At 46.0% G+C, this 22,328-nt stretch overlaps 1 protein-coding gene across 1 annotated transcript in view; it reads left to right on the top strand.

Moving 5' to 3' along the window:
* The window catches only part of Etv6 (ETS variant transcription factor 6), a 236,902-nt gene that overhangs the window by 85,723 nt on the left and 128,851 nt on the right, over positions 1 to 22,328 (top strand). The window contains exon 2 of the mRNA XM_075982515.1: positions 13,237 to 13,366. Within this exon, the coding sequence (XP_075838630.1) occupies positions 13,237 to 13,366 (130 nt within the window). The remainder of the gene's footprint in view (positions 1 to 13,236; positions 13,367 to 22,328) is intronic.

The following is a 22,328-nucleotide window of genomic DNA, read 5'->3' as shown; positions in this document are numbered from 1 at the left end:
ATATAATGTATATACATACATACATATATGCATACACACACACACACACACATATATATATAATTTAAGCCAACTTTATTTGCCTATTTTTCTTACTGTAGCAACCAGGGAATCTTAGATTACATCAGTGACTTACCGTAGATGTCTGGGACAGCCTTAGGGGAGTCAGTCCTATGTGGTGGTCTGTCAAAGAACAGTAGAACTTTCTACGGAAGTTTACTAGACCTCAAACGCTAGCCGCTCGTTCCCCGCCTCCGCCCCCCCAGTCTGTTAGCATGCTCTTTTATGTGGATGGGTTTGTGGCGACTGAGGGTTGGAAAATAGGTTTTAATAAGAGCAAGTTAATTGAGAAGCTAGCTTTGCTTGTGTGTAATCACAGTGATTTCCAAGTGCGCTTTTACCCCCCTCACAAACCACTGATTCTTCCTGAACAAAGAAGCCGCATCAGGGCTTCTGTTGTCTGTGTGTGTTCGGCATTTCTCCCAGCCGAACCTCGGTGGCTGTCAGCACGGATTTGACTTGCTGGCAGTAAGAATATAATCTTACCAGGGGGGAATTCCGTTGCTTAGAAGGAAATATGAGCCCTTTTACAGGTCCCATTCCAGCCACTAGCTCCAAGCGATTTTAAGAGCCCCTCCAATGTTTTTTTTTATCTAATGTTCCAGATCTTCTTCTTCTGTCATTGGCAATAACTGGAGCCCACAGTTGGGAATAGTGGTGAAGCTGGACTGGTGCCCTCTAGCCCGGTTGCTTTGCAGGTTGGTTTCTGAAAAATTCAGAGGGAATTTCAGCTTATTTTCCCTAATGGCAGCACCAGGTGAAATCCAGATGTTTGAGGCTAGGTCCTGCCACAGTCCTGTCAGGCTGAGAACAGCCCATTGCTTGAAACAAAACAGAAAATGCTCGGAATGCCAAGATGCTTGCGTGCTGTTGAAAAATTTAACTTCCAGGAAGAACTTAGGTGTTCAGTAGCCTTTTCCTTGATAGAGTTTTTACTTCAACAGTGAGCAAATAAGTCTAAAATTCTTGAGTAAACCACTCTGGCCCTGTAGGGCTACTTTATACAGATTCTTATTTACCAAGAGCTTAAACATGGTTGTAGGTAGGATCCACTCCAGATGTGGGCGTTAGGAATGTCAACTTTATCTAGAACAGTTGTGTGGACCATTCAAGGGGGTGGGGCTTGATTGATGCTTCACAACCTGTGTCAGGTTGGCCCTGTGCTGCTTTTGGTAGTCTGACATCTGTAACACGAATTCTCGTTGTTCTTAATCCAAACCCAGAGTCAGATACAGGGGTTAAAGCTGAAGATTAGAGAAGCAGAGCAGGAAGCCATTACCATTTACTTCTATCATTGCTCAGACCGAAGGGACGATCCTTAGACTGCCTAGATTGCACTGTGTCTCCACCAAACCTCAGACTCCAATGAGCTCTTGTCTCCTCCTCCTTATATACCTCTCTCTGCCCAGACATATCACTCCTGACTCCACCTCCCTAGTGCTAGGATTAAAGTCATGGGATCCCAAGTGCTGGGAGAACCTTTGTGTGAGTTCTATTTATTTTTTAACAGATTCAATCTTGTGTAGCCCAGAGTGGTCTTGAGTGCTGTGATTGAAAGTTTATGCCACCACTCCCTGGGCTCTAGTGGCTTAGCTCTGCACTCTGATCTTCAGGCAAACTCTATTTATTAAAATACAAACAAAACATCACTACAGACTCCTGAGGGGTTAGGAAGACATGATGGCATTTGATGAAAGGGGTTTCAGCTTGGACGAACCCTAGCGGGTTTAAGATTCTTAGTAGTTTAAAGGTTTGTCTTGTGCTGGGGATTGAACCCAGGGTTTTACACATGCTGCCTAAGTATTCTGTGGATCAGCCATGTCTCCAGCCCCTGACTTCTAAGGTTTTACTAAAAAGTCAACTACGGGGCTGGAGATGCTTCAGTGCTAAGAGCATATTGGTCTTCCAGAGGCCCTCAGTTCAGCCCCCAGTACCCACATTGGACTGTTCCGAGGCACTGTAATTCTAGCTCCAGGGTTTCCAATGTCTTCCTCTGACATTTGTACCACTATGTGTACACCCACACAGACAGAAAGACACACACACACACCATAGAATAAAAGCAAAACAGCCGGGCGGTGGTGGCGCACGCCTTTAATCCCAGCACTCGGGAGGCAGAGGCAGGCTGATCTCTGTGAGTTCGAGGCCAGCCTGGTCTACAAGAACTAGTGCCAGGACAGGCTCCAAAGCTACAGAGAAACCCTGTCTCGAAAAACTAAAAAAAATAAAAAAAGAGCAAAATAACAACAACAAAAAAAAACCAACATAAATCTTGATAAAGCAGTGGTGTTTGCTCAGATTTGTTATCATCAGCTGATGGTTCAGTGTGCAGAAATATGGACCTGATCACAAGCTGCAAGGTTCCTATAGTCAGAAATGTATCCCATCGGTCACCCTAATATAGAGTACCAACAGCAGACTAAGGGTATTTTCCTACCAAAGTCTAGCTTGGCCAACCTATGAGTCTGCTGGTGTTGCTGATGCGTGAGAGGTGACTTAGATGCAGATGACTAAAATGGAGCGACATCAGTGAAAAACACAGCCCAGCATGGGTGACGAGCTCTCTATCACTGCGGTCAGTCAGCCGTAGCACGCCTCTCCTGCCTCCATGAAAATTACCTTTCTAGACAAGGCTTTCCTAGTAAGCTGGAGCTGCTGTAAGTTTTAAGAGCCTCCTTCTTCCCTAGAGAGGCCTTGTTTGAATCAAAGGAAAGCACAACTACCCAAGTCCTGACCGCCATCTTGGGGACCATTCCCTCTCTCAGCTCCCTGTCCCGTCTCCGGTACAGTGGTCTTCAACCTTCCTGAGGCCGTGACCCTTTAATACAGTTCCTCATTCGCTGCCACTTCATCACTGTAATTTTGCTACTGTTATAAACCATAACGTGGACGTCTGTGCTTTCCGATGGTCTTAGGTGACCCCCTCCCCAGGAGTTCACGACCCATAGGCTGAGAACTGTTTCTAGGAGAAGGGTCTGAGGCCCAAGTAGGTGGAAGAGAAGGAAGGGAGGACAGACCAGAAAGGGAGTAAGCTCCATTTCCACCTGCTTCTCTGTTAACCTTGCCATGCTCCTGCTGCATATACCTTAAGGGCAGAGAACAAAGTTCTATACCAAACTTTAGAAGCTGAAGCTGGGCAGGTTCCTTGGATGGCCCCTGGGGAAATTGGGACAGTGTGGAGAGAGAGGAAGCTGGGCCAACAAGTTGGAAAATTCCGTAGATTTTGTTTCTGACAAGTACAGATGGAGACTTATTTTCTGAAGGTTGAGTCCCAAGCATGCCACACTCAGGACTGGTTGCAAGGTAGTTTGTCTCCTGTGTGGGGTGGGGGACGTCACAGGATTCTGCCTCCTCGGTTTGGTGCCTTCACATCGAAGACCAGTTGTCTCTCATTTAAAATACCAGGATAGGTTTAATTCTTAAAGTCTGCGGTAGGTGGGACTTTCCGTCACTCTTCAGAACTGGACCTTGTCTGTACCGAAGTCCTGTCATTCTGAAAGCCCAGAAATACTATATAAGGCTCTTCTCATTCTTTTCAGCAGCATGATGTAGCAGTAAAGGCTGGATGTTATTAGCCTGGTGTCTCAGGAACACTGGGATGGGGACTTACTATTTCTTTATTGCTTTTAAACAGTGTTAAGTGGTTGCATTGCAAATTGTTTTGGTAGTAAACATTTGCTAGAGACGTAAATCTTTGATGACTTAATTTAAGCTCATTTCTCTAGATACAGTTTTCGGGACTTTTTCCCCTGCCCCCTCTCCATTTAGTTTTATTTCACAGCCCAAGGCAGCCTAAGAATCACCTAGTAGGTCCAGAACAAGAGAATTCTTCTAACCTTCATAGTTCTTGTGGCCTGCTGGAGTTAGGGGATCAGTTAAGACCCCAACCTTTCTGGAGCTGCCTAGCCTGGGCCAACAGCACAGCTCTCCAAAATGCAGGCTGTCACTGAGTGTGGCTGACATTGGGATTAGAATGTCAACCTGTCCTCACTCTACTGGCTGATTTTGAAAACCTTAAGTTTCTTATTTGCCACAAGTGGCCCACTTAAGCTGTGAGTGTGTTACAAAGAGACATCACAGGATTGAAAGTCTTCTCAGTTTTAAAAGAGATCTAAGCTACTGCCGCCGCCGCCACCACCCCATCCCGCCCCAACAGCCTTTGCTACCAACTTGCTGGCATTGTGAGCCTGACTTCCAGGATACAGTCATTAAAGAAAGAAGAAATAGAACAGTGCTGTGTAACAGAGAAGAAAACTATGGGGGAGGCGGGGAAGAGGTGAGAGTTTGGGAAGCCACACGAGCAGGTAGTGGGATTCATAGTTACTGCTCCGGTGCCTTAGCAGTCTGCAAGAGTCTGTCTGACCTTGGACTTCACCTCAGCCCAGGCTTTCAGTGCCCTAAACCCCAGGATAGCTCCCACACCAGGGGCACGGTGAGGGACTCACAGGGGCTATCTTGTGGCAGTGGCACATGCCTGGAAGGTCTCTTCTCATTTGTGGGACGAAATTGAGAAGCCTCGCTAATAGCGCCCCCGATACAAGTAAATAGCAACTCTCTCAGTTCATTACTTGTTAGCCGCAGGCAGGGACTGCGCAGATTGGCTAATTGTAATAGCCAAACCATTAAAGGGAATAGCATTAATGGAGGAGAAAGCCGCTAATATGGTAGCTGAACCTGGCCACTGTGTTGTGCCCAGGGTAGAGGCTGCTGCTAACTGAAGTACCTGTTTGTTCTGCCTCTGGAAATTGCTGGGAAGAAAGGATTTAGTGACCCTTTTTCAAACGGTGAATCCAAAACTCAGGGGCATTTCTGGGTAACTCTGACATTGAACTTAATTTTTCCCAGAGGTAACACTCAATGATTATGCATAAGTAAAAATACTCACCTTTCCTACGGTGAACAGTGCTGCTGGAACACTCTGAGAGCACACACATTTTTATGGCATCTCTAGGAGGTGGGGTATGAACTGCCAAGCTCATCAGTTCTCAGCTTCAAGCAATTGTGGCATCATAGCCGGGACTAGGGTTGAGTCTAGGGCTGGGAATGGCATGAATTTAATTTTCCTGTCCAGATCTGAAGCTTGTAACCTTGCTTGCATGTGCATGATGCTGGAGCCCAGCCAAATGAGCTAACCATCCGTGCATCCAAAGAGCTTGGCCAGCTCCATAGTCCTCCCTGGAAACCACAACCTGGCATTAAAAGGGATCCCAGCTTTAGCTGCCGCTTGCTATTCATGTCAGAAATATCTGAGAAATTCAGAAAAGTTAAAAAAAAAAGGAAAGAATTTTATGCCGTCTCAGGAGTGGAAAGTGTCTTAATTAAAATATTTTAAAATTGGAACAATAAATGTATTTGAGTTGGTTTTTCTTTTTCTTTTCTTTTTTTTTAAACCTTTTGTACCCTAGTTCTAAAATCTCCTGCTTTTAAACCTTGTATCCAGTACAAACTTAGGGTCTAATTGATAGACAAGTGGATATAATGTTCAGGTTGTGTTTGGGGCCACTTTTGCGTACACTATTGTTAACAGGCTTTGGCTTCCCAGAGAGTCTCAGACTCTATCAATGCAGCATCTTGGAATTATAAAGCCCTTGCGTGAGCCCCCAGTGCCGGAAGCCCCTTTTAGAAAACCTCCCTGTCTTAGCCTCAGTCAGCTTTAGAGGAAGCAATCCCACACAGGTAATGCCGGAGCTGTTGGCTGGTCCTTTCCCCTAGTGCTCAGGTCTGTATTACCCGGCTCCACCTCCTAAGTCTACAGTTGCTGTTTTTTTTTTTTTAGTTTGAGTAAGTATTCTCCAAAGGCGTGGCACTACTGGAAGGTAAAATAACCTTTTAAGCGATGGGAACTTAGGGACTGGAAAGATGCCCCAGTGGTTAAGAGCACTGACTGCTCTTCTAGAGGACCTGGGTTTGATTCTCAGCACACACAAGGTGGCTCACAGCCGTCTGTAACTCCATTCTGTGGGATCACATGCCTTCTGTGGGGCTCTGTGGGCACCAGGCACATGTGGGCACATGAGGCAGATGACTTTTTTTAAGGGGGAGGGGAAGGAAGGGAAGAAGAGAGAGATTGGAAGTAGTAAAGATCTTCACACCATTGGGGACATGCCATTGAAAGGGACATTAGGATAGATCAGTCCCTCCTTTTCTCTGTTTGCTTCCTTGTTTTGAGTTAAGTGATCTAAGCTCTCCTGTCAGCTTTTGCTGCCTTGTCACAGACCCAGAACCACAAGGGCTGTTGATCTCAGGCTGTAACCTCTAAAATTGATAGCTAAGACAAGACTTTCCTCTTTTTCACACATTGACTGTCCCCGTACTTGCTACAGAGATAGAATGCTGACTGATGCACAAGGGGTCCCCCGTTCTTATACTTACTCGTCTGATACTGAAAGCTGCCATTGAGGATCCCAAGACTTAAAGGGTCGGAAGACCACTGACCACTTTTGTCCTTGCTGACTTTACCCTTCCTCATTTAGGAGTGTCCATCCCCAAGCCCTTGATAGAGCCTTTCCTGGACAATGTCCACTGTGATTTCTGAGGTCAGACCTACCTCCTTATGACATAAGATGTTCCTGTTGTATCAAGTCAGTGTTGACAGGGTCCTGACCTCCTTGCTTTTTTTTTTTCTTTTAAAAAAATCTCATCTACGTATTTAGATTTGCTGTTCTTGAAGAATTGGAAAGAATTTAGTAAGAGAAATGGCTTCTTGTTGTTAAAGAAAACATTAGAGATAAAGAGTAAGGTATTTTTGCTCGGCAGTAACCAAGATCAGATTTCTGTACAGTGTAAAGCAGTTAAACACACAAGCAATCTCTAGATGCTTCACTGGTCCTACTGATTGTCTCAAAGTAAGCACACACCCCTGTGTGAATTCTGATGATTGTTCCTGTGCAGAGGCCATATGGGGACAAACTTCACAGACATTATATACTCTCTGTGTTTTAGCCAAATTCATTTACTTACTGCTCATAAGATACATTGCAGGCTTAGGAACGTGGGTACCTAGGCTTTGACAGTTCTGTTGGATGAGCCACTGGTGTCCCCTGAGAACTGAGGTCAGGTGCAAAGCTAGGAGCTATCCCAAGGACACTGCACTTCATACAGCTGCAGCTTAAGTCTTAGGGTTCCCCGTAAGCTACAAAGCTGTTATCGAATAGCCGATGGTACTTAAATGCAACTTCTTGTTCCTCCTTCTTAGAGGCAGTTCACTGGAGTGGAGTTAGACCAGCCTACACCTACATTCCCAGCGCTGCTGTCTCCCAAGCTGGTGACTGAACAGGTTGCTTAATCTTACCCTACAATCTTCAGATCATGTTTCCTACTGTGAACGGGAGATAAGGATGATGTCCTGGCAGCTTTCTTGTGGGGTTGAAGTAAAACAACCCCCAATGAGAAGCACACAACTTCTTTTAATGGTTTCTGGATTTTTGAAGTGACTGTATTTTCCAGCTGTATTTATATTCCGAGATGTATGTGCCTAAGTGTTCATGTGTGATATGGGTAGAATGATACGGCATTGTTTTTCTTTTTATTATTGTTTTCTTTTGTTGTTGTTGTTGATTGTTTGCAGTGCTGGAACCCAGGACCTTGTGTGTGTTGACTAAACTCTACCACTGAGCTACACCGCTAGCTCCACCATAGAATTTGATTTCTAGAAAGCCAGCGACTTACAAGTTGTTTAATTAATAATGCCAAGTATAGGCGTGGACTCAGTGCACACTGAAATACTTCTTGATGTTAGGGAAGGAAGCATCTTAGTGATGCTTTAGTGTGAGGCTTAGTCACAGATCTTATTATGAATGTGCTTTCCCCTTAACACAGCTGATAAGTGTGGGGAAAAGGAAGGCTGAAGGCAGTATGATTTAACTTTGTCCGTTTGACAGACACAATGCATTGTCTTCTCATTTTAGGGTGAAACTGGTGGTGAGGGCAAGAAACCACCTGTTTTGTCCATCTTCATAGGGTTCCAGAGAAAACGGTGCTTGGTTAGATCAACAGAGCCTAGTTCTTGGGAAGAGCCCCACCAGCTGAGTGTGTGACTGTCCGGCGCACCCTCTTCCTAGGGCAGCTTGGGCCATTAGGCTAACTCGGGGAGGAGGCTTCAGAGACCAGGAATGTGGTTCCCGCCCATGTAACTTCCCACAGGGAACTCCCATTTGTCTTCCTTGAGATACTGTTATGTATCCTGCCAGCGAGTTTTAAAAAGCAGACACCATTTGGGTTATCCTGGGGCTGTCCACCTATCCTGCTGCTTTGATAAAATACCCTGACAAAAAGCAACTTAACAAAGGATTACTTTGGTTCACATTTCCATGGATAGTTCATCATGATCAGGAGATCATTGTAGCATGAGGTTGAGACAGCTGGTTCTGTTGCTTCCACAGTGCAGAAAGAGAGTGTCCTTGTTTAGCCTTTCTCTTTTGTGTACAGTCCAGGACCACAACCCAGGGAATGGCGCCACTCACAGTAGGCTGGCCTCCTCACCTCAGTTATCCTAACCACAGGCATGCCTACAGGCTCATCTCCCTGTTGATTCCAGGGCTGATTGAGTTGGCATTTGAGATGCCATTAACCGTGACATTGATTATTCCTGCTTGTTTAGTAATCACAGAGCAGACCTTGTCAGAGGAGGGGTTTCTCCTGTGCAGTCTATTGATATTGGCTACACAACAGGCATTGGCTTTCCCCCTAACGTTTAGAGACTGGGCTGGTCTGCTCTCTCTGCTGCTTGTACATCTTATCCGGGTTTCGTGTCTCTTGTGGTGGACAGTAGCACGCAGCAGGAAGAGAGGCACCTGTGATGGAATTCTTCCCATAACTCCAGGAAAAGTCACCACTTGGTCCCATGACACTCCTCAGGACTTTCTACGCAGGCTTCAGAAACCAAATTGGAGATAGAATCTCGGTGTTTGCACTCTGGTTGAAGCAATCTCTAGAAAGAATTCCTCAATCAAGGACATCTAAGCTTTTTGAAATAACTCGTTAACTGTCTTTGCACAGGAACACCTGCTTTACTCCTGTTCTTGATTCACAAAGTGCTTTGTCTATATTCCCAGAAGGGGTTTGATTAGCATTGGGCGCTAACCCAACCCCTCAGCCTTTTCACATAGCATGTGAATGGACCGGAGAAGTCCTCATAATTTGCAGCAGTTCTATATTGAATAATTCAGGAGAGGCGAGTCCTCATGGTGTTAGTAGTTCTATGCTTCTGACCCTTCTAGACCATGTGGCCTGAGGACGGGGGAGTGGAAGCCAAGATGCCATTTTCCTGTGCTAGATGAGTGAGCCTCTTTTACATGAGCATTTCAAGTTCACAGGCTAAAAATAAGTAGAATAAAATTGGTACCCTTCATTAGCCCTTCATGCTCTGTGGACGGCATTAAAGGGAGATGTAAATAATTTCCAATTCAGTGAGGTGCTCTTATAGGAACATGCGTTTTAAACAGCGCTCTATAATGGTTAGTAGCATTTGCATTTCAACCCTCGCCTTCAACCGGTTCGGCTTTCCTTTGCCTCACCGAAGTTCTTTTGTACCTTCTTCACTCCTCATGGAGATTTCAGTTGACGTCAGAAGTCACAGCACTTCCCTTTGGTTCAGCCACTTCGCGTGGCAGGTTGTGTCTGCAGACTTGAGAGCAGCATTCCCCTACCTCCCAGCATCTAAGCAACAACGCACCCGCCCACATCAGCATGTTTAATCACAGCGTTGACTTCCATCCGTGGCTCATGCTTCACAATACCTGAGCGCATTCATATCCCTGTCTATACAATTTAATTTAATTAGAGCCAGGCTTATACTCCCCGTGGGGAAAAATCCTGAGTGCTCCCAGTTTTAAAATAAAGTGCCTTTGGCTTTCATCTGGCTGACAATTTCCTTTAGAGGTGAACGAGCCAAAGGTTACTAATCTAGACACCTTTTCTTTGGGTAGAGTCAAACACGAGGAATAGCGGTGGTGAGAATAAAGGGGCCACTTCATTTAGAATGTTGGATGTGAGTCCCCTTTAAGCCCCTCTGTGTAAAAGTCTCTGAGATAGCCATGCCTAGTTTTTCTAGTAGCCGGTAGCTGCTGATGAGCCAGTGTAAATGTTAAGCACATGGCTATAGTGAAAGAGTAAAAACTGAGTACCCTGTAAGTCAGGCTAGGCGTTAGACAAAGTGCATTCAGTCTGCAGCGTGGGCTTCCTAGCTGTTTATTCTGTTCTTCTCAGAAAAGAGCCCACATACCAGGTAACAGCCTCCTAGGGTCTTTGCTGGCTGCTAAGCCCCGGGGTCCAGTAGGTGATCGTTGTTGCCCACAGGTTGCTCAAGGCCTGAGAAGCACAACTGGCCTTTTTCCCCTTTGTGGTTAAAGTAGCTACTCCCATGTTGTGGATGGGGTCTGAACCTTTCACAGCCTGACTTCCACTTATAGCTTCCCAATCAGGTTCCAGAATCAATCAGGCTCTGGCCTGCTGCTGGTAGATCTCGTCATGCAAGAGTGTGACTCTCTCTAATACTTCTGGACAGGGAGCATCGCACAGGGTCCCAGAGCCAGCACTGACGCATGCCATCACTGTAGTTGTGAGGTCGGGAACTTTGTAGAAGTGAACGCTTACTAAGCAGCTGCAGTGTGCCAAAGGCACAGCACAACAATAAAATCGCAGTCAGGAATAGATGCACTATGAAGGTGACTCCAGCCAGACCCTGGTTGCTGGGCTGATGGTAAATCTCCCACAATACAAAGTAGAAACTTCTGTGGTGGGAGACTGCCATGAAGTGGCCTCCTCTCTTACAGACAAGCATGAGGTTCTTGTGAGCCCTTGCTTTAAGATAGAGCTCATTATATTATGAAATACCATCTCTCTCTCTCTCTCTTTTTTCTCACCCTTGTGCATGCCATTTGAGGACTCCTTGACGATACTGGGCTTCTCCATCAATAGTTTCACTTATGTAAAAAATATAACAAAACAAAGCTGTTTGTGGCCTGGAGTTAGCTATTGATAACTAAATGTGATTAGACTGGGGGCTTGTTTGAGGAGCATAGAGAATTTATTCAATGATGTCATAGTCGTGTGGTTGAAGTCCTCAAAAGCTTATTTGCACCTGAGATGGGGAGCCCTCTCCGGATTTAAAATGCACTTCGCATATACAAGAGAGGTTGTTGCCTCTCTTACCCACAGGCCCCAAAACAGACACTCAAACACTAGAAAGAGTAACTTACGTGTCTATTAGAATTACTTGGAATAGCCAGTGTCTAGGGTTTCTGTCTGTTTGTTTGTTTTGTTTTTAAAAAAGGGAAGTTGGATGTTTTGCATCTTGAGACATCTTGGTTGACATAGAAATCCAGTCTAGGTACATGGGAACCTAGATTGGATTGAGAACTTCATCAGGATCGTTGAATGATGCGTGTTTAAACAGTACTCTGGCTGACTCCTTGCTGCTCGAAGATGCCTTGGGGGAAGTATGGTGATTCCATATGGAAACTATAGTGTATATATTTTCATTTAAAATTAAAATTTACCACGCCAAGTGCTGAACTTTTCAGGTTCTGAGCAGAAGAAAGCTTGGCTTTGGTTCCAGGGCCAAGAGGGCTCCTGCTCTCCCACTTCCTTCCCCTTGCCTATTTGATGAAATACACAGTATTAAAGATCTGTCTTTCCAAAGAAAATGTAAGGACCTGCCCTGCAGGCCCCCCCACCCCCCACTTTTTGAGGCTCAGCCTTATGTAGCCCAGGCTGGCTCTTTTGAACTTCTTGTATCTACCTTTCGAGGACTGCACACCTGACCAGACCCTCCTGGCTTCACCCTCGTCTAGAATTTACTATTGCTGCTGACCTCTATTTTCCTAGTCTCAACTTACTGATCTTTCTGCCAAGCTGATTTTTGGACCTTGCATTTCTCGCTTTTGTTTGTCCAGCTATATCAAAGGCACTGTTGGAAGTTAGGTTTACGTGTGGACTGCAAGTCGGGCTGGTGGTTGTTGTATAGATTTGCAGCTGCAAATTTTGCGTCTGCTCTTGCTGAACACAGTAGTTGTTTCCAAGTTACTAATATAAAAACCCTTCTCCGATCGCTCGTTGGGCTTTAATTGACCCAGCAAATACTGATTGTGTAAGGTTGAATGGTGGGTCTCCTATAGCCCTGCTCACCTCCTTGTCTGCTGACAAATATCTCAGTCATTGTCAAATAGATTTTAAAAGATCCCTGGAATACTTCAAAGAGAAAGGAAATAATTGCTTGTGATGGGAAGGAAGAGAGAGCAAGGGGATCCTTGTTCATGTAGATATTGAAGAACAGACGTCTAAACACTGGCTGTTTGGGGTTGTGGTTTTGGTATAGCGAGATAGTGAAAGAAAATGTAATTAAATCATCTGGGGCTCTAACTCAGTCGGTAAAGTGCTTGCTGAGCGTGTACGGAGCTCTGCGTTCAGTCCTTAGCACTGAATAACCAGGCATGGTCACACGTGTGTGTAATCTCAGCATTCAGAAGATAGAAGCAGGAGTATCAGGTTTTGGAGGACAGCCTGAGCTACATACATAGTGAGTTGGAGGCCAACCTGGGCTGTCAGAGACCACTTCTCAGAAATGAAGACAAAAAAAAAAAATCTAGATCTTAAGTCTTTGGACTTAGAAACCGTCACTTTCCCACTTACTGGTACAGCTCGCTCTTGCTGGATTCGAGTATCGAATCATACTCTGATTAGAAGCTGGGGATCTTGCCTGGTTTGAATGCATTGGTGACATTCAGTATGTGACTTGGAAGAATAATGTTGGGGAGTTGCTTTGGAAGGCTACTCTCAGACTTGTTGTTTACCCTTGCTCATCTTGCCCCCTCCTTATTCTGGTAACAAACCAGTGGTATGGACCCCTATTGACCTGAGCCCAGTTTTTACCTTTCCATTGTTTATTTGCTTGTTTTGTTTTTAAACTAAAACAGAAGGCATTTAAAAGGTGGTATTACTCGAGGGCATGCCTAATCCGATGATGCCAGTGGGCTGCATGTATCCCAGGGTAACTGTGTCTGTGCCCCAACACAGTTGTTGACAGTTGGGCCATGCTGTGGCATCAGATGGTTGGATACCTCTGGTAGGGGCTCTCTGGGCAGGCGGCTGTCGCACAGGCCCCTCCCGCCTTTTGCTCAGTTGCCCACCTCCATTGCAACATTTCATTTTCTTTTCTCCCTCCCCTTTTCCTAACAGCAGGAACGAATTTCATATACACCTCCGGAGAGTCCAGTGGCTAGCTACGGGTCCTCAACTCCGCTTCATGTTCCAGTGCCTCGAGCGCTCAGGATGGAGGAAGACTCGATCCACCTGCCAGCGCACCTGCGTGAGTGTTTACCTTCGAGGTGATGGAGGTTGGGAAAGGGAAGCGCGCACAGAATGCTGACCCAGGTGGATCCATGGGAGAAGCTCTGGCTCTGAGATGGTGCTCGCGGGACTTGGCCAGCTGTCCTGGAATCTTTGACCTTCTCCCCATAATGGCTCTGAAAAGTTTGACATTCTTGACCCTTATTTTCTCAATATTTTCATTCGTATCTGATGAAGACATGACTGGGGGGGAAAAGCTAGAAATACCTAACATATGACAGAGTTAATGTAATCTAGGAGGCCAAATGAGTTGTTGTTTTTTCCTCGAGGTTTTTATCTCTAAGTTCATGCTTACTCCAGCTTCATATTTTATTTTATTCGGTTGTGAATAAAAGTCATTGTTTTTAAAAGTTATTTGCGAATGGGGGAGGGTTGGGTTGGGGTGTGTGTGTGGAGAGCAGCAGCAGGGCATCTTTGGGGAGTTGGCTCTCTGTTTTCACCATTGGTGCTGAGGAGCTGTGACCTGGCAAAGCGCTTTCCCTTGCCGCACTGCCCCCTTCCCTTGACCCCTGCTTTATTTGTAAGCCACAGCCTTCCCTTCTCTAAGGTCCCCAGTTTCTGCATATACTGGCTGCTTTCCTTCCTTTCATTTTTATGTACCATCACGTGTCCTCCCCTTCTTCTCTCATTTACTCATTCCCCTCTCCCTTCCTTTTCTTGGCCATACTCTGCCTCAATGACTTCACCCTACTCCGAGTTGTCAACTGCATCTTGGCAGAGCCTTGGGACCAGCGTGCCCCTATGATCAGTGTTAGTCTCCAAAGCATCGACCCCTGCTGTGTCCTTTCTGTCTGCTCCTCTTCTACTGGTACCCAGCCCAGGGGATAAAATGTGACTAGAGCATCCAGAACAAAGGAATCACCTGACTTCCCACCCTCTCCAGTTGTGTCCAAGAAAATGCTAGTTCCTCTGGCTTGAATGTCTTCTCGAGGGCACGTGTCCAGGTTCTAATGGGCACTGGGGTGGCATTAGGACTTTCCAACGTGATTCCCAGTGGCTCGAATGTCACATAGTCCTTCTCGGTGTCCCTTGGCATGTTGGGAGTCCCTTGGTTGTCCTGCTTTCTTTATCTGTCCCTCTTCAGAAGATGGCTTCTTGAGAGTAGGGAACAGTGGGGGACAGAGGGTTCATGATTTGTGTTGGGGTTGGATCTCGGCCGGTAGTGTTGGGTCATCCCTTCTGCTTATAGTTCGGAGGATTGCTAGGATTCATCTGGGACACTGGAATCCTCCCTTCTTCCGCCATATTGTGTATAGAAAGTGTTGCCTCCTGTGACCCAGACATCCCTGTGTCATATCTTAAACAGAGAGGTAGAAGGCACAACCCCGTTTTCCACCGCACCCTCCACAGTGGTCTTGCAACGCAGAGGTGGAGTCTGTAGAGCTGAAGGCAGGTCATCCCTAGAAAGTGGAACTGTTTCGGCACCAGAGGAGCAGAAGAGCGGGAAAAGAAACAGCAAGCCGTAGCAAATTTGCCTCCAGATACCGTCCCGTTACCAGTGTATTTCCTTCAGGAATGTTCCCTTGGGTAGAGCACATCCATGCCAGGCAGACAAAACACCTCTACCAAATCTCACTTACTTATTTTGCCAGTCATTCCTGGTAGCCTGTGCTCTGCCAGGCAATGTCCTAGGTACCCCAGGTACCGAGATGCAGAGAAAGCAGAATTCCCTGCTTCCACAGAGCTTAAAGATGACCACAATTATCCCAGACAGGGTGAGTATTTTTTTTTCATACTATGTATGTTCCTATCTTTTTCAACACCCCTCAAGGGACCCCCAAGTCCTGATAAGCCTCCAGGCACCTTTGGCATATGTGAGCTCTTTACTATAGAAATTATCATAGAGGAAAAACCAACCTAGCAAGCAGACTGAACTGGTGATTAGATCTTCAGTCTGAGCTCATGTAGCTGTGAACTGGTCGTTTGTTTCTTTCTTCCCTTCATGTTTGCATTGGAAACGAGGATGGATGCTTCAGTCCTTCTTCCTTTAAAGATGGCAAGTCTCATCTCCGCCCTCATCATCCTTATCTGGAACTGTCTTTCCTTAGCAACACTAGTCTCTCCTTGAGAAGGCAGCTTCCTCACTGAGCCACCTCTCCTGCTTCCCAGCATATCGCCAAGTGCAGCACACTGTCATAATAGCTAGCAACAAGCTGTGCGTGGTGGCACATGCCCTTAATCCAAGCACTGAGAGGCAGAAGCAGGTAGATCTTAGTTGCTTCAAGGCCAGCCTAGTGTACAAATTGAGTTCCCAGACAGACAGAGCTCATAGAGAAACACTGTCTCAAAACAAAAAAAAACAAAATTAGTAAAGCCTAGTAATTATTGTGACACTATATGAAATCTTGTGTATATATAAATTATTTCAGTCTCATTTTAATATCTGTAAAGTTAGATTTTTTCTGTTTATTTCCATACCATTCGTAAAGACTATCTCCATGTTACACATAAAGGCTTACAGATTTTTATTTTATTTTTTTGGCAATGCTAGGGATCAGACCCAGGACCTTGCACATGTTAGGCAAACACTCTATTACAGAACTTTATCCCTAGCCCAAGACTTCTAGAATTTAAGTAATTTTTTTTTTCAGTGTTGGTTAGAGAACTAGTAAGATGGCAGGGTCAAGATTCAAATTCAGTCTTGTCTGATCCCACAGCTTAGATTCTTAATCTTTATGCCACTGTACAACTATATGTTTAATCTATTATTTTACATGGACGAATGTAATAGGGTTGCTGTTTGGTCAGTTGCATTGATGTGGCCCCATAACAGGCCTGTGGGTGGATTCCGTTTTCTGGACTATTTTTCCTTTGCTGAAGAACTTGTGTGTCATCTCTGGATGGATGGATGGATGGATGGATGGATGGATGGATGAGATAATCAGGTGGATGGGTCAGTGGATGGGTGGGTGGGAGGGTGGGTGAATTGACGGATAGATGGATGATCACCAAGATAATTAATTACCCTCTGCAGAGTTGTCGCACATTCCTGCTGGCCTGGGGGATAATCAGTAGGTTATGGATTCATTGCAGGGCAGTGGTTTTCCTGAATGTCTCAGCTGTGGCAGTCCAACGTAAGTGATAGCTCTCCATGGTAGTCTGCAGAAGCCCTGTTGTGACATGGTTGGTTTCAACATCTGGAATGAATCCTCTACAAGTAGAAGTTCCCAGGCTCTTGCTGTCTGCCCTCTGCCGGGGGTTTTCCAGGCAAGCTAGCCCAGCTTCCCTCCTCCCTCTTCTAGTTCAGGACCGCCTTCTCCTTACTGTATTTGAGGAACTCAGTGGCCGCTGACTCTGAAGTTGGGCCATACACTTGAAGATGCATCCCAGCTGAGTTTCCAAACATAAAAAAAAAAAATAGCAAGGGAATTAGGTTACTGCTGTTTTAATCCGGGATTCCAGACAATTCCCAGTAGAATGTGCGTGGAAAGTACGGGGAAGAATATGAGAGCCAGGACAGCAGCAGGACATTTATGGTATTGCGAGGTTGGGAGCATTCTCAGGGGCCTGTTTTAAAAGAAGTACCAGGCTAATATGGCTCCCAGTCGCTGTTTCTTGCCGTTTCTCTGGATATCCAGCTAAACCTCGCTGTTAACTTTCTTTTCTCCTCTCATTCTTAAATAAAAATAAGATTTGGAAAGGGGGAGGGCAGGAATCTAATAGCTGGGATTCTCACAGATTCTCACCACTGTGTTCACAAAACCGTCTAAACTGATGCCCCAACCTGGCAAATTAACAAGCTCCAGAGAGATAAAAAGAGAGACTTAGGCTTTGCCTTGTGTTTGCCGATGTGATAAACGTGAAGTGGTAAACGAAGGATGTGTTAAGTGATGACGAGGAGGAGCTGCGAAGACACGCAGGGGCAATGCAGACCTTGGTGGAAGAGTCCGTGCCACCTTGGTCCCCGTGCCCAGAACTGCAGCTGATGCTCTTGAGTGGTCCTGATGAGGTCCTCGCTGTTTGTGGAGAGGGCCGAAAGGGCATGCTCCTCCTCCTCCTCTCCTCCTCCCTCCCTCCGTAAAGCCTGCTGATTCTTTATGAGCCGGAGGGTGGGGGTGGGGCAGAAGTAAGCCTTAGTGGGCCAGGAAAAGCAGAGTTACCTTTATACAGATCACCGTCCTCCCTAGATGCGAGAGCTCCAGGGGCCTGGGTCAGGTTCACAGTTGGTCCTCATCATTGTCTGGAAAAGAAGTCTTTCCCCTGTTCTCATGGGGGCGGGGCCTGCCCTGTGAAGGAGGGACTTGATATTCTGCTGGAATGCTACCTTTTATCACCTTCCTAGGCAGTGAGACACAAGGTGCTGCTACTGGGCTGCCAGCAGAGGCTGCTCTGTGGGATTTGCATCCCTATGACCAGATGTCTGAGCCCATAGACTTGAAAGTGTTGTTTTGGTCCATGCTTCTGTAGCCTGTAATCCGTGGCCCCTTGGCTTCTTTGTCCTGGGCCCCTGGCAAGGCAGAACATCATGATAGGGCAGTAGCTTCCAAGAAGCAAAAACAGAGAGACAGGCAGAGGGAAAGGGAAGGATCCAGGTTCCCCATAGCCCCTCTAAGGACACCTCCAGTCGTTTAGCTTCTTTAGGTCCCACCTTCTAAGGGTCCCGCCATGCTCTAGGAATACCATAGGCTGGTGCCCAAGTCTTTAACACATGGCTCTGTAGAGATCCAAAGATCCAAGCCTTAAAAGAGTCAGTGTGCTTGTAGGAGCCCTTTAAGTACCAGGCCTCAACCACTGGAGCCCAGGCTGGGCGGTAGAGCAGCAAGATGAATGTGTTTCAGACGTATAGAACAGAATTTAAACAGTTAACTATTTTCTTTTCAAACTCTATTAAACACGATCGCCTCATGTTTGGTTGATTCAATCACATTTAATCAAAGGTCGACATTAATGCCATTTGCCTGAAGACTTTGCATCTTACTCTATTTGGCCTTGCTCAGTCCTTATGAGCTGATATTAAAAGATGGGGACCCAGGACTCATTCGTCATATTTAATAGGGCTTTGGTTTACGATGTTGTGGGTTAATAAATAGCCCTAATAACTGCGCTGAGACTTTTAGAGTCCGGACAGCAGACATAGTCCCCTGGCCCTCCTTCCTTTTCCTTATGAATCTTTCAGAATTTCTTCATTCCAACTCCTGCTTGCGTGTTTAGTAATTTAATTGTATGCCTTCCTGTGCGAGCCGCACTGCTCCCCCGTTCTGCTGCTTCGCAGGGCACCGGAGTGACCGGGTTTCAGATAGTCGCATGGCAAGCGAGCGGCCTAAGGACCCGCACATGGGGAAGGATGTGGTGCCTCGGTTTTAATTGGCTGGAACCACAGTTCTGCTCACTTTGAAGTTACCCTTGTTGTCAAAAGCAGAGACAGCCATGAGAAGTAAATAGAATCATAGTTAATATTTCATAGTGTTGTAAAGAAACAAGATGTATCCGCACATATTACTTCATCATTTGACATAAGCAGGGGGTGTTCTTGATCCAGCCTCAGTTCAATGAGCCTGTCCAGGTTCACACAGGCTAGCAAGGATCTGTCATGATTTCTTCTTCACAAACTTCCTTTCCGTCTTCTTAGGAGGAAGCAGGCAGTGTCTCATGGACTGGAAAATTAACTCGTCTGCCAAGGAAAGTGGATGGACAGAGATGGACGGAGGGTCCGTTGGCAAGCATGGTTCTAAAGATGCTACTTGGCCATTGATAGGCTGAGCCTCCAGCAGGCTAGCGTCTCCCTTTTGTGTCAAGCAGCATTAGAGCCCATTTTAAGGACTCTCTCTGGTTTTGCCTAACCGCTATGCTGTCTGTCCTTTTTGTTTTATTTGCTTGTGATATCAGGTTGACATTCAGTTTATTTAGCTCAGTAACCCCAATAGCAGGGCTGGCTGTAGAAGCCTTAGAGGACCAACTCTTAGAGGGGGACACAGCTAATGACTGCTGGGGCCACCCTGCTTCTTGGAGTTTCCAGTTGAAGAAAAGATACCATGGTTATAGAATTAGTCTAATAGCTAGACTGAATGGGCTTGGTCTCAGGACTTCTTTAGTGTCTTCTGAGTAGAGGATTCAGCTTCTCCAAGACTAACTTTCTAATAACGTGTGGTTCTTGTAAATGACAAAGTTTGTATGGGTAGTGCTGGCACAATGTCTAGTAATGGGCAAGGGAAGTAATTCACGGGCAGTCTTGCTGTGGTTACCTCTGAAACTTAACAGGTGGCTTCCCCTGTTAACTCTGGGAAGCATGCAAGTTGCTAGCTGTTGATCTCCTTACAGAAAGAACCTGAAGCTGGCCGACATAGCATTGAGGATGGTTATCTTGACTCGGAGTGGAAGCAGGATTTCTGTTGACAGCCCCTGTGATTGACAAGCTTCCTTAGTCTGGAACTGTGCAGTCTCTTTTCCCTGACCTTCCCCTCTCATCTTCTTAGATCTGTCAGGTCTTGCTAGGTCCTTGGCCATCATCGGTGTTCCAGAGGTGACCTCTCCTTACAGCTTCTTGTGACATGTGGTGACATCACCACCAGAGTTGAGGCAAGGGCATGGGGAAGAGCCAATTCCCAGCCAGTGTCTTAAAGCAGAACTGACTTCTGGCAAAGTTGGTCAAGCTATGACATTTTTATTTTATCTTTATTTCTCCTTAAACCTTTGGGCACCTTCACGTTTTGCATCCAAATACCCAAAGACACTGAATTTTCCATGCAGCACATGGGACAATACGAGGGTCCAGTTTAGCTACTTCAGATAACTCAAAGAGAAAAAAAATAAATAAATAAAACAGTCCACAGCCGAACAGCCAGGATGCTTTGGAAGGGAAATTTCCTTTTTGGGTGGTGCTGTCTGAAAGAATTTCCGATGCAGGCAGACGTTAATTCCTAGCTCCATGCTTCCTGATAAGGAAGCAGCTTCAATAAATGCAGCTATTTATAGATGTCTCTCTCTCTCTCTCTCTCTTTAAACATATAACCAGAGGCTTATTGACCTTTTCTTTCACTTCACATTGCATGCAGCGAGCCCTGTGTGTACATTTAAGGCAGTTCCTCCAGCATGAGCTTTGACAAAGTTGCTCTGACTCTTGGAAGTGGCATCCAGAGGGGAAGCACAGCCACCTCTTGTATATCAAGGGCTCTCAGATTTGCATGGAGTTATGAACTGGACATTTAGAAGCCACTGGCAGTTGGTTGTCCCTACGTGGTGCTTGGGAGGTAAACACGTGTGTTACTCGGGCTTCCGTGCTGCCGCGACTAACTACTTGACATGCACATTTTAAAGGTGGAACCGTGTGTTATGGTTCATGGCCTCAGAGAGTTCACTCCATGGTCACTGCTCTGTTTCTGGGCCCATTATGAAGTGGAACATTATAGCAGTGAGAGCCCACGAAGGCGGAATTTCCTCATCGGGTAAGGGAGAAAGCAGAAAGAAAAGGTGCGCAGAAGAGACCAGGGCAGGGTGCAGTTCCAAGGAATTGTCCCCAGTAACCTGCCTCTTTCCTCTAGGCCCCACCTTCTGTTTCTCCTCGTCTCCCAATAATTCCATCATACTAAGAATCTGTCAAGGGATTCATGCACCCTGAGGTCAGAGCCTTAATGATGCCATTGTCTCTAGAAACGTATCCAGACACACTCAGAGGAGCACCTTATGAATCCCCGAAGCATTTGTGGGGTTTTTTTTTTCTATTTTCGACTGTATTTTAATTTATTCCTTGAGAATTCCATTCAACATATTTTGATCCCATGTACCCCTACTTTTTCTCCTCCAACCCCTACCAGGATGTCTTCATCACATCTCCCTCCTAACTTCAGGTCCTTTAAACTTTTCTTAATACAGCCAGCAATCATAATTAACCATCATAATCTGTGAACCCAGAGATGTCTGATTTCTTCTGGACTCCACACAGAAGGTTTACGACAAACAGAACCATTGAAAGATGTAAGAGACATTGAGAATCAGTTTTATGAGGAGACTTGATCAGTAGAAAATGACGTCATTTCTACTTCGTTTCTCTCTGCCGTCTCCCTTGGGGTTTTTCTCATCCTGATTAATCCTGTGGCCTTCCCTTGACAGGCTAAGACCCTGCAGGTTGAAGAGCTGAACCCATATACCTATAGGCAGGCTCACATACATGTCGGTACGCCCTCCTGGCAGGTGTGATCATAGTGATCCTGTGTGATGTCAGCTTGTCCTGTGTTCTGCCTCTCCACTTCCTCACTAGTGAGCTGACTTTATACAAATACAATAAAATTCCTATTCTCAGATAGTGCATATTTTCTCCCATTTTGCTCTACGCTTGAAGTACACCTCTTCTGCAGCTCACTCTTGAGGTTTCTGGCAGGAATGACTGGGACAGCTGCATCCTTCCCGACGTCAATCTTAGCAGAAGCCTCCAGGTGTTGCCGCTGTCACTGCTGTCCCAGGTGAATTTGGGTTCTCAGTTGCTTGTGCCGAGTGTTTTAGGGGTTCTTTTTGCTGATCTCGGCTGAAGCAAGGTAGAGCAAGACTGGGGCTTTAAACAAGCCCTGATTCTAACCACATAACCAGTGTAGACTCCCGGGCGTTGTCAGCACCTTGACCTCACATCCCTGCTTTCCAGCCAGGCTGGGTAGAGTAAGTCTCATTCTTTTGAAACTGGTCCCTTCTTTCTGCTTCCCCCAGATCGCGGCTGCTAATAGCTGTTAGACGGGCAGTCTGCAGTTCCAGTAATAGAACTACAGATTGCAGCTCCTGATAATGGGTGTACTGATAAAGAGCTGCGATCCTAGGGCAGAGGTATGGATGCAAGGGAGATGCAGCGAGGATCCCCGAAGGAAGCCGCATGCTGGGAATCCTCGGCCTTACCAGAAGTTAATTCTCAGCCTGTGAAGTTGGGATACCAACTCATGTTGTTTGCTGAGGAGGGTTGAAGGTTTATAAGGGGAAACTTAACAACTGTCGTTTTGTTT

This window comes from Microtus pennsylvanicus, chromosome 8 (genome assembly GCF_037038515.1).
Source record: "Microtus pennsylvanicus isolate mMicPen1 chromosome 8, mMicPen1.hap1, whole genome shotgun sequence".
Classification (NCBI taxonomy): domain Eukaryota; kingdom Metazoa; phylum Chordata; class Mammalia; order Rodentia; family Cricetidae; genus Microtus; species Microtus pennsylvanicus.
This window is presented reverse-complemented; position numbering and strand designations above follow the sequence as displayed.